The 12,967-nt window shown below is 41.2% G+C and overlaps 1 protein-coding gene across 1 annotated transcript; it reads left to right on the forward strand.

The window, feature by feature from the left end:
• Window positions 1-5,460: 5,460 nt before the first annotated feature.
• On the forward strand, window positions 5,461-10,095 carry LOC134405801 (vomeronasal type-2 receptor 26-like). The gene is made up of 4 exons (XM_063137054.1): window positions 5,461-6,282; window positions 7,195-7,416; window positions 8,392-8,518; window positions 9,194-10,095. Exons 1-4 carry the CDS (start codon window positions 5,461-5,463, stop codon window positions 10,093-10,095), a joined length of 2,073 nt encoding a protein of 690 aa, XP_062993124.1.
• Window positions 10,096-12,967: the final 2,872 nt, after the last annotated feature.

Raw genomic sequence — 12,967 nt, forward strand, 5'->3', positions numbered from 1 at the left:
TTTGATCAATTCCCCTCTTTCATTATATCCGTCACGCTTCAAAAGCTGTCTTCTAATTGCCATGCAAGCCATGCTTTTGCTACGCCATTGAGGTCATTGATCGAGAGGAGACATGCCTCTTTAATAAGTTCACTGGCAGAAGCAGCTGCAGCCTACATGGTTCAAATGTATTTATTTTTTTCTATCTTTATTAAATTTTTATTCTGCCCGATAGCCAATGCTCTCTGGACAGTTCCCACAAGCCAGACTAATGGTAGCCATGATATTGATGTAGAGACTGAGACAGGATGCCAGATGTTTAGAAGGGAGTTTGCCATCAGGATCGTGCTGCTTCTAATGCTACTGCTCCCGAGCATGGTATGCAAAGTGCCTACTATTAAGTGTGATGGAAATAAGGCTGCACAGATTCCACATGAGTGGTACCAGCCAGGTGATCTCCTCATTGGCGGGATGGTGTCTCATATCCATTATGAAGCCCGTGATGTTTTGTTCCACAGACAACCTTCTCATAAGTCGTTTAACCTTCCACTGTAAGGAATTCTCTCTCTAGCCTCTCCATGACATTTCTTTATATGTGTATGTCTGAAATCTGTTTGTTGTTGCGGGGGGAGATAAAAATAGATCTTTAGAAAGAATGGATGAATTGTTTCAGATTGGCTGACACTCCCATAGGGTGTGGGGCATGTTGAAACTTCCTTCCTCCATTCCAAAATAAAACAAGGGGGTATATGAATATAACTCTGCAATACTATATTAAGTTCCACATTAACACTGGTCTAGCTGGGTAGTTTCAGAGCCTGGGTTTTATGATTTTATGCAGAGTCCTTTAGACCTGTATCAACATTACTTCAGTTGTGATGAACATAATTAAAATTTATCTTAGAACATAAGAAGTGCCTTGTTGGATCAGACCAAGGGTCGATCTAGTCCAGCACTCTGTTCACACAGTGGCCAACCAGCCATCGGCCAGGGATGAACAAGCAGGACATGGTGCAACAGCACCCTCCCACCCATGTTCCCCAGCAACTGGTGCACCCAGGCTTACTGCCTCGAATACTGGAGATAGCACACAACCATCAGGGCTGGTAGCCATTGATAGCCCTTGCCTCCAGGAATTCATCCAACCCCCTTTTAAAGCCATCCAAATTGGTGGCCATCACTACATCTTGTGGTAGTGAGTTCCATAATTTAACTGTGTGCTGTGTGAAGAAGTACTTCCTTTTATTTGTCCTGGATCTCCCACCAATCAGCTTCATGGGATGACCCCAGGTTCTAGTATTTTGAAAGAGGTAGAAAAATGTCTCCCTATCCACATTCTCCATACCATGCATTATTTTGTACACCTCTATCATGTCTCCCCTAAGCCTCCTCTTCTCCAAGCTAAACAATCCCAGCTGCTGTAACTTTCTCTCATAGGGGAGATGCTCCAGCCCCTTAATCATTTTAATTGCCCTTTTCTGCACTTTTTCCAGCTCTATAATATCCTTTTTTAGGTGTGGTGCCCAGAATTATACACAATATTCAGTATTCGCACCATCAGTTTGAATAAGGGCAGTATGATACTGGCCATTTTATTTGCAATTCCTTTATGACAATGACAACAAAACTTTGTCAGCAACTCTGATTAAAATATTGGATTATGTGCAACCCCCCCACCCCACCCCATTTTAAGCTCCCTTAAATCATCATGATGGCTGCAGGAACAAAATGAAGTTTCCTTCTGCTTTCCACATGCCCTCATTAGCTGCCACACCCTGGGGTGCTGATCAGAGTCAGGATGGGGAACTGATGAAGAAGGAGGGGAGAACAACCCATGGTAAGCTTCATCATCTGTTAGACTCAACGTGGGTTGTTCTGATGACAGCCCATACTGGGAAACTGAGCAGATCCAGCTGGAGGACCAAGGGAGAAGGATTGGGATAAAAACCCATGGTAAGCCTGATCATCTGTCATATTCACTGTGGATTGTTCCAAGGACAACCCACACTGTGTGGCTTATTTGCAGGGTGAGTTATCACATCATGCAAGCTCACCTTTTCTGTGTAGCATTTTCAGGGGGCTGGAGGGCTTTTTTTTTTTTGGTAAAGAGGGGTACTGTGATAAAATGTTTTTGTCCACTTTTCAACTCTCTCACGTAAAAGCAAGTCACTTTCTTTGCAGTGTGGTGACAAAATTCTACCAACACATCCTGGCCTTGGTGTTTGCCATTGATGAGATCAATGAGAATGATAAGATGTTGTCCAATCTCTCTCTTGGGTTCCACATCTATGACAGCTACTCTGATTCAAGGATGACCTACCATGCCACTTTGGACTTGCTTTTTAATTCACATCAGTTTCTCCCCAACTACAAATGTGGCATCCAGAAAAATGTGGTAGGAGTAATCGGGGGACTTAGCTCTGATACCTCTTCACTCATGGCAGACATCTTAGGTCTTTACAAGATTCCACAGGTAGGGTCAGTGCATGGGAGTTGTGGGGAATCCCTCCAAACTCCTGTATCATTCACTCTTCTTTTCTCTTTCCTGTAGTAATTTGATAATTTGTAAGGATAGAGTAGTATTGGGGTTGTGGGGGGAGTAATAGGACCTAAAATATGTGGAATATTATATATATATATATATATATATATATATATATATATATATATGAGAGAGAATGGGGAGGTTGCAAAGATTGATGGTTGGATCTGGATTTACTCATACCTGGAGTAGTTCCATAGATTTCAGTGAGTATGCTTTAAGCATAACTAAAACTAGGTCCAACTCTCTCTGTTTTATATGCATAGAGAGAGATTGCTCCAGTGGTGAGAGGAATAAACATCAACTGGAATCAATGACCAAGTGTGCGTCCATGTACATGTGAAAAAGGTGGGGGATATTCTCCTAAAAAGAAGTAAGTTGGGAATGAGGGGTAAGATGCCAAATGCATTCCACAACCCAGTGGTGGCTGGTGACTCCACTGTCAGTGGGGCTGTGAATACATGCTAGGACTCAGTCAGAATGAGCCAGAACTCTAAAGGAGCTATCCAAGGTGATGAACCCTATCTCCAAAATGAGTTCAGTTCAGCACCTTGGTTAGCTCTTTTAGCATTCTGGCTGGTTCTAGCTAAAACCCAGAATAGATTCACAGCCTCACCAAAATCGGAGCCACCAGCTTCCACTGCTATAGCCAGAGAGCTTTCAAGCAGAAGTTTCAGGCATGCCCACTGGGTATGAGGACGAGGATAGGGAAATGCTCATCTGGGAAATTGTCTTGCCATTATCTATCCTCCTTAGTGGGCAGAGGTCCATGGCAGCATAACACTGACACCCATTCTGTTTCCCATAGCTGCTGCCTGGAACACCTTGTTTATAGATGGACAACCTCTGAAACTTTATGTGTAGGTTTAACCCTCCTCCTTCATCCTTACTAGCATTTCTTGTTTAACCCACCATTGACTCCTTTTCTCTGCCCAGACTGAGGCCTTAGCTATACCTAAGGTTTATCCCGGAATCATCCCGGGGTCATCCCTGTTCATGTAAATGACATTGCTCATTCAATTTGATAGAAAAGAAATTGCTTTTGAAAAGAAATTCAAAACAGAAGAAATTTTGGAGAAATTTTCATACATTTGGTCCAGAGCTTTTTTGTTTACAATTCTTATGAGATACCTGAGGAGTGTGTGAGAGTGCCCTGTCTTTCATTCTACAGTCACCTGACAGCCTGCAACCTTCTTGGCTTCCCACGCTTCCCATCCAGGAAGTGGGTGTTGTTGGGTTTTTTGGTATCTTAGAGTTTTTTTTTTTTTTTTTTTTTTTTTGCAGTGTCAGCACACACAAAAAAGATCCTTTGGAGGAAAAAGCGGTTCTACAATCTTTGCCAATGGCGAAGCTTACTTGTGAGAAATATTTGCAGAATTTCTCCTTCCTCTGGAGAAATTTGGTGAAATCCACCCCCCATTTCTCTATCTATAAATGGGTTTGGAGAATTTTGAGAGGCCAGTTGCACACAGCTCTACTACTAGGTGAATCTACAGCTGGCTGGAGAACTGTACTCCAAGAGTGTTTATCAATAGTTCTACATCAAATTGGAGAGAGTTGTGAAGTGGGATGCCACAGAGTGCAACTTGGGTCCTCTAGCCTTCAATGTTTGTGTTAATAATTTGAAGGAAAATGTGGAGGGGGAGGGATGCTTATCAAATTTGCAGATGACAGAAAATTGGATAGCGTAGTCAATACTTTTTTTTAAAAAAAAAAAAAAAGCAAAATGACCTTGATCTCTTAGAAAACTGGACAAAAATATAACAGAATGAAATTTAACAGATGCAAGTGCAAAGTTCTTTGTTTAAGGGAAAGAAACAATTACACTTGTGTGAGATGGGGGATACCTGACTTGACAATAGTACATGTGAAACGAATCTTGGACTTGTAGCCAATAGCAAGCTAAGTATGAATCAGCACATCAGTGTGATGCAGCTGCAAAAAAGGCAAATCAATTTTAGGTTGCACCAACAGAAGTATAGTTTCTATATGATGGGAAGTCATGGTTCCACTCTAGTTTGTGATGGTCAAACCTCATCTCAAATACCATGTCCAGTTCTGGATGCCACACTTTCAGAAGGATTCAGGTACATTGGCAAAAGCTCAAATAAGTGAAATAAAGTTGATCAGGGGACTAGAAATTGTATCCTCTGAAAAAAGATTAAAGAAACTGGGAAGGTTTTGCCTTGAGAGAAGAGAAGAATGTGGGAGGGATATGATAGCACTTTTCAAGTACCTAAAGGGTCAGAACACAGAAGAGGGCCTCAACTGGTTCTTTATCATCCAAGACTGGAAGACACAAAATAATGGGCTTTAGTTTCAGGAACACAGATTTTGGCTGAACATCAGGAAATGAGTTCCTTGTGGTCAGAGCAGTCAGCAAATGGAACCAACTGCCTAAGAAGACAGTAGGTTGTCTGTCACTAGAGGCATTTAAACAGAGACTGGACAGACAGCTATCAGGGCTGTTTTAAACTGGAGTCCTGCACTTAGCAAGGAGTTAAACTTGATGGCTTAAATGGCCCCCACTATATTTCATTACAGTGAAATATCATTTTCTCTGAACTAGATTGAAAATATACAGATGGTGCTAACTCCATGTTTTAAATGAAATGTTTAAATGACCTTGCAAATTTATGATTCCACATAAGCCACCTTGGGGATCCTTCTGAATTTAAAGTAAAGAAAACAATAATAGCGCAATCCTGTGCATGTCTACTAAGAAGCAAGTTCCATTGATTTCAAAGGGACTGTTTCTCAAGGAAGTGTGTATAGGAATGCAAACAAAATAAATTAAAATATAATGAGCAAATCAGATACTCCTCACATTGAATATCTGGCCTTTCTTACTTTTTCTTTTTTCCTTTTCTATTTAGATTTCATATGGCTCCTTTGAACCAGCAATGAATGATCAAACCAGTTCCCGTTCTTTTTACCGCATGGTCCCCAATGAAGCCCTCCAATACCAAGGTCTAGTCCAGTTACTTCTGCATTTTCAATGGAAATGGGTAGGGCTCATCAGTACAGATGACAATGGTGGACATCATTTTTTGCGGACCATGCAGCCACTGCTTTTGCAGAACAAAATCTGTCTAGCCTTCACAGAAAGGGTTCCAAAAAAGGTGAATGCATTTAACAACTTACATGAAATATTTTATAACAAGCAGAACATTTTGACAACTTTCATGATGAGCAAAGCCAATGCAGTTGTGATACATGGAGAAACGTCATCTATTTCATGGTTGCAGTTCACCATGAAAGCAAAAGGGGTACTTCAAATATTTTCTCAGAATAATGGGAAGGCATCTGCAGCAAAAGTATGGATTACAACAGCCCAAATCGATTTCACATTACATACCTTTCAAAGGGTTACTGGCATTGATATGCAAATGTTCCAGGGTGCTATCTCCTTTACAATTCAATCAAAGGAGCTTCAAGGCTTTCCAGAATTTCTAGAGCTTGTACATCCTTCTTGGGCCAATGAAGATGGTTTTATTCATGATTTCTGGGAACAGGCATTCAGTTGTTCTCTTTCAAAGTCAATTTTAGTTTTCATAGGTGGAAGATGTACCAGAGAAGAGATGCTGGAGAGTCTTCCTGAATCTTTTTTTGAAGTGAGCATGACTGGTCACAGCTATAGTATCTATAATGCTATCTACACCATTGCACATGCCTTACACATCATGTACTCATCTAGAGCCAACCACAGATCAGTGGAGGACAGAGGCAAAAATTCTCTTCAAAATCTGGAACCCTGGCAGGTAATGTTTCCTCATGCTACCTATGATAAATGTCAATTGTGATGAACAAGGTATTGGAGAATGGTGCTACGTGGAGTAGTCAGTACACCATTGAATGCTAAAACCAAACTATAATACATTAGAGGTGATGCTTGGAATAATACATCTTGAAGACCTCCAGAAATATTGGCCTACAACTTCCATGCTTCCTCACCATTGACTGTTGGCTAGGGTTGTTACAAATGGTAAGGAATGCCCCTAGGCACACATCCACATTATCAACTGTTATGCAGTTGTGTGCCTAGGGGCACTTCTTACCATTTGTGATTACCAACTGCAGCCTTAATGTTTATTGGCTAGGGTTGTTAGCCTAGTAGGACAAGACATCTGGGTGATCACAAGTTGTCCACTCCTAGCATAAATAGTATATATATATATATATATATATATATATATATATATATATATATATATATTATTCATGGTTGTGATATTTTTATTGGGACTCCCCCATGCAGGAATGGTAAGATTAATACGTCCCTTTCCAGCCATTAATCTGCTCCAAAAATGGGGATGCATTCCTTTCATGGAAAGCTGTTTGAACAATCTTAATGAGCGCATTACAGAACTTTATAATATAAACTTATATACTGTCACAAATTCTCACCTCCCATAATGCAATGGATTGAGGACCTAATAACATTATCAACTTATATAGACACAACTTGCAAGTGGATATATGGATATCTTGTCTGCTTTCCTTGAAACTTTTGTATAACTCTCTCCCTTTTGGGGGGTGGCAGAGATGATACATATGATGGAAATGATGATAATTCTATATATACAATGTATGGGTTGGGTTTTTTTTGCTTTCATGATGGGAAAAAAAAAGAACATTGTAGATGGTTTGGTTATCTCGCTCTCTCCATCCAGCTCTACTCATTGATTCAGAGGATCTCATTCAACAACAGTGCTGGGGATGAAATTACATTTAATGAACATGGAGAGTTAACAGGTGGATTTGATATTACGAACTTGGTCACTTTCCCAAATAACTCCTATAACAGAGTCAAAGTGGGACGGCTGGATCCTCTTCCAGGCAAAGGATTTGCCATTAATGAGACAAGAATCAAGTGGCATAAACACTTGACTCAGGTGGGGAAAAACTGCATTGTCTCAGAAATGTCACCCGTGGGTTGGTGCCTGACATGTTGCCATCCCATGGGCTTACCCCTTTTGGAGTAGGGTGACCTTTTGGCATCACTCCAACACAGGCCTCAAGGCTCTGAGTGAGTGAGGGTTGTTGGCCTCAAAGGTAACCCTTAGCTCACAAGCTAGGCCACGGGGCTCAAAGCTGGGAGCCTCAGGAATTTACCCATCCCGCAACAGTGCCTGTGGATGCTCACCGCCCCAGAACCCCTCTCAGGATGCCCTTACCTACCGCCCTAACGTCGTGACCAAATCATGAAGTATGAACCAAATTAACCTAATTAATACTCCCAGGCTGTCTTACAGTATGGAGTAGGCGAAAAAAAACTCATGAGCAAATTAGGTCATGGGCAAAAAATCCCTACTTGGCCCCCTAGTGGCAACCAGCAAAGCTGCACCCATTGGAGTTAGGGTTGGGGAAGCTGGGAAACCAAATTATTTTTTAAAAAAAAAACACTTACCTTCAGCGCACAGAAAGCCGCAGAAATGGGCCACAAGTTCCGCAGTCTTGGGCTCAGCCCGGGACCACGGAAAAAGCGGGCCCAAAGGGGAGGACTCTATCCCGGGGCAAGGGAGGGATGATTCCTCCCTGATCCTGGGATCCCCTGTGCATCATGTGGACGCACAGGGATGATCCCAGGGTTTGCCCCAAGATATAGCTTGGACTAGCTAAGGCTAAAGTTGGATTGCTAAACTAGTTGTACCATTGATCAGGCCAAGAACAAAAATGCTAATTTTCTAGTGTTTGCACAATGCTCACTACAACAGGTACTCCCCCAGCTGAATGTACCACCTAGGACTTAGGGATCTAATATTCCAGGTATTGGCTTGCCTTTTTACTGGCAGATCAACTAATGTGAGATGATGAATTCTCCAGACATTTTCTTAATACTAACTTTTTTTGTGGGGGGTGGGGAACAGGTGCCACCTCTTTCTCTATGTAATGACAAATGCCATCCTGGTTCCAGCAAGAAAAAGAAGGAGGGGAAGAAATTTTGCTGCTATGATTGTGCGCTATGTCCAGATGGGATGTTCTCAAACCAGAATGGTAGGATGTACTATATTATTATTATTATTATTATTATTATTATTATTATTATTGATATTATTATTATTAAGATATATTATATTTTAGAAAAATGCAAGGAGCTTTTCTTTAGGGAAGTCACGGGCATCTGGCTGGGGCTTGTGGCCTGGCAATTCCTTGCCAGTTTGGCCCTCTGGGCACCAGTTCATGGATCCATCTGCTTGCCCAACTTAGCATGTGTGTGGTGATATCTATTCCCTCATCAATCTGCCGTTTTGTATAAAACTGGTGGCTCAGCTTTTTTTCCTGTAAAGAACAATTCTTGCACATGGCAGCTATAAAGGGGAAACTTAGGCAAAATTGCAGGCATAAATGATCTAAATAGACCATTTACACCAGTGATTTTGCATAAATGGCCAGCCAGAGCTTGTTTTAATCAGTGGCACATGATGCCTGGAATTTCCCAAATTTCCCAATGAGGTGCAGCTTACCATGTCTTTGGAACCAGGGCAGTATGGTTTGTTCTTTAACCATGGTGGTTAAATTTGATTGTAAACCAGGATACTATGTTACATGAACTTCTAGTTAGGAAGTTCCTACAATTAAGAACTTTTTAAAATAATAATAATAATAATAATAATAATAATAATAATAATAATAATAATAATAATAATTTGTTTTATGTTTGTTTTCCAGATATGGAAACTTGTTCCAATTGTCCAGAAGGTCACTATCCAAACAAATTCCAAGATCAATGCATTCCTAAGATTCCAAATTTCCTAGCTTTTGAAGACATTTTGGGCATCATTTCAACTTCTTCTGCACTTGTATTGTCTCTGATCACAGCTCTGGTGCTTGGCATTTTCATCAGGCACCGGGACACTGCCATAGTCAAAGCTAACAACCGAAGCCTAACCTACATTCTCCTCATCTCCCTCCTCTTGTCTTTCCTCTGTTCATTGCTCTTCATCGGAAAGCCTAATAAGGGGACCTGCCTTCTTCGACAAACTGCTTTTGGCATTGTCTTCTCTGTCTCCCTCTCAACCATCTTGGCAAAAACCATTTCTGTGGTTCTGGCATTCATGGCTACTAAACCAGGATCCCAAATAAGGAAATGGGTGGGGAAAAGACTGGCATATTCCATTGTACTGTCCTGCTCCAGTATTCAAACATGGATCTGTGCTCTGTGGTTGGCAATGTCTCCTCCATTCCCAGATTTGGACTTGACCTCAATGACTGAAGAAGTTGTCCTGTTATGTAATGAAGGTTCAGTTCTCATGTTCTATAGTGTCTTGGGGTTCATGGGCTCCCTAACTGTTGTGAGCTTCACTGTGGCCTTCCTGGCCAGGAAATTGCCTGACAGTTTTAATGAAGCCAAGTTCATCACCTTCAGCATGTTGGTCTTTTGCAGTGTGTGGGTGTCCTTTGTTCCAACCTATCTCAGCACCAGAGGAAAACACATGGTGGCTGTGGAGATTTTCTCCATCTTGGCTTCCAGTGCTGGGTTACTGAGTTGTATCTTTTTCCCCAAATGCTACATTATTGTACTGAGGCCAGAGTTGAATAATAAAGAGCAACTCATGCAAAGAAAAATATAAATAACAGAAGAATGTGTGTTTCCTTAACGTTCTTAGTATCCTACACAAAAATATAAAACTGGTGAAAATGAATTTTGACCCAAATTGCCCATCTAGATTTTATTCTGGTCTAATTTCCAATTCATTCTCCTCACATAAATGAATAAATGAATAAACAATGCGATACTAAATGACCATTCCATACTGATTGCAATAACCACTGAAAAGTTATGCAACAGTTGTTACATTTCTTGCTTGGGATATAATCTCTACCTATAAAACTGAAAGTATGTGTCTGGGATGTATGTCTGGAAACGTTTACCCTCTTCCAGATGAGTTAGAAACCTGAAATTTGGCATGCAGATAGGTCTGGCTGTACAATGTACCAGATACTGTAAACCTAAAAACACATAATTTGGGGGTTTAAGTATTTTTTTTAAAAGAATTTAATTTAAAAAACCTAGGCTTCCACTTACAATTCCCAGCATGCCTTGGGCAGAACTCCCAGCATGCCTTGGGTGGGAGGCCATTGTGAGTGCACAGGTGGGTGGCCGCTGCATACCTTTCACAACCCAGTCTCCTGAGGTCACTCTCAAGCAGTCAACACAATTCCACATAAAAGGAAACAACCCACATAAATGGGCTGTGTCCATTTGCAGTGCCATGTGTACTTTTAAAAACATAACTAGATACAACAGCATGACTTTGAGAGGATGAACTCTAAACATGCTCAAACACACCCCGTCCTGATATCACTCTCTTCTCAGAGTCTGGGGGAAGTGCATGTGCAGCCTTTACCCTTAAGACAGAGGGAGGGAGGGAGGGGAGGCACTCTGTGCATGCAAAGAAACAGGCCTGATGAAAGAGGGAGGTTCATAGGCAGGCCCCAGCCCTTCAGTACAGGGTCCTGATGGAGCACTTGATGGGTGAGAAGTGCAGGCCGAGGCACTCCCAGCAGGACTAGTATACTAACTAGATACTAACTAGTATACTAGTTAGTATACTAACTAGTTAGTATCTTTTACACTATCTGTTTAAACTGTAAAAGGTCCTAACTAGTATCCTAGTTAATATACTAACTAGTTAGTATCTTTTACAGTTTAAACAGTCCTCCTGAGGATAATACAGAAAAAGAGTTTCTACATTTTTTGGATAAACGAATTTTGACAACAATACAGTTCCTGATGAAGGACCTAAGGGCCCAAAACGTCGAGCTAGTGTACAATCCGTCTTGTTTGAATTTACATATCATTTTTTATTGAAGAAATCTTTATTAAATATTTCAACCCTTACTTAGCACCAGAGTACACATCTCCCTTTTTCTTCTATTGGGAATTTAGCTTAGACCTCTGCCAAGGTCCTGGCCCTCTCAGCAGCTCTCGATACTATCAACTATGGAATCCTTCTGGATTGTTTATCTGGATTGAGTTTGGGAGGCACAGTTTTATAGTGGTTCCTGAACTTCCTGGAGGAGGAGTCTCAGAAGATGGTAGAGGAGGACTTCTGTTCCATTCAACAGCCATTAGCCTGTGGGGTGCTACATGAAACTGCAGGGCGAAATTATCAGGAGGTTTGAGCTCAAATGCCATCAGCGTATGGATGATGCTCAGCTCTCCCTCTCCTTTTTATCTGCACATCCCAGGGACACTGTGGAATTCTTGAATGAAGACTGTTTTGGAAGGGATAAGGGTGAACAAGCAGAAACTTAATCCAGACAAGACAGAAACATTGTGTGTTGGGAAACCAACTACTTTGGATCAAGGTTTACAATTGGTCTTAGATGGGTTTGCACTCCTCCTAAAGCACCAAGCACAGTCTGGGAACCCTTTTTGACTCTGACCTAACTGGGGAAGCCCAGGTGGCTGCAGTGTCCAGGAGTGCATTTCACCAGCCTACATTGGTGCCCCAGCTGTGGCCCCATCTGGAGAGGATGGGCCTTGCCTTAGTTATCCACACACTAGTGGATAACTAAGTTCAACCGCAGCTTTTAAAGCTCAACTAAAAACTTTTCTTTTTCCTAAAGCTTTTAACACTTGATGTTGTGCAGACTTCTACTGTTACTTTCTACTGTTAGTTTTACCCTACCCTGTGCTTGTTTACCCTACCCTGTACCTGTTTGCATTCTCTTCCCCTCCTTATTGTTTTACTATGATTTTATTAGATTGTAAGCCTATGCGGCAGGGTCTTGCTATTTACTCTTTTACTCTGTACAGCACCATGTACATTGATGGTGCTATATAAATAAATAAATAAATAAAATAATAATAATAATAATAATAATAATAATAATAATAATAATAATAATAATAATAGTGGCATCCAGGCTGGACTATTGTAATGTCTTGCCTATGAAGATGGTTCAGAAACTTCAGCCGGTGCAGAATGCAGGGTGGAGGCAGGATGGTTTGATCACATAATGCCTATATTGTGCCAGCTGCACTGGTTACTGGTGTGTTTTAATCCCAATTGGAAGTTTTTCCTCCTAAACCTTCTCCTCATCTCTCATTCTCTCTTACTGTCAATGATGTTACACTTACTCCAGTCAAGGAAGCTCATAGTCTTGGCTTTATATTTGATTCCTCGCTCTCCTTTATTCCTCATATTGAGGCAGTAGCTAAATCCTGTCGTTTTTTCCTGTATAATATTGCCAGGATTCGATCATTTTTGTCTGTCTCTTCTGCCAAGACTCTTGTTCATGCATTGGTTATTTCTCGGTTGGACTACTGCAACCTTCTTCTCACTGGCCTTGCTTCTTCTCACATCAGTCCGTTGGTTTCTGTTCACCACTCTGCTGCTAAGATCATCTTCTTGGCTCGCCGCTCTGACCATGTTACTACACTTCTGAAATCTCTTCATTGGCTTCCAATTCACTTCAGAATCCAATTTAAACTTC

The sequence above is a fragment of the Elgaria multicarinata genome, chromosome 11, assembly GCF_023053635.1.
Source record: "Elgaria multicarinata webbii isolate HBS135686 ecotype San Diego chromosome 11, rElgMul1.1.pri, whole genome shotgun sequence".
NCBI lineage: Eukaryota > Metazoa > Chordata > Lepidosauria > Squamata > Anguidae > Elgaria > Elgaria multicarinata.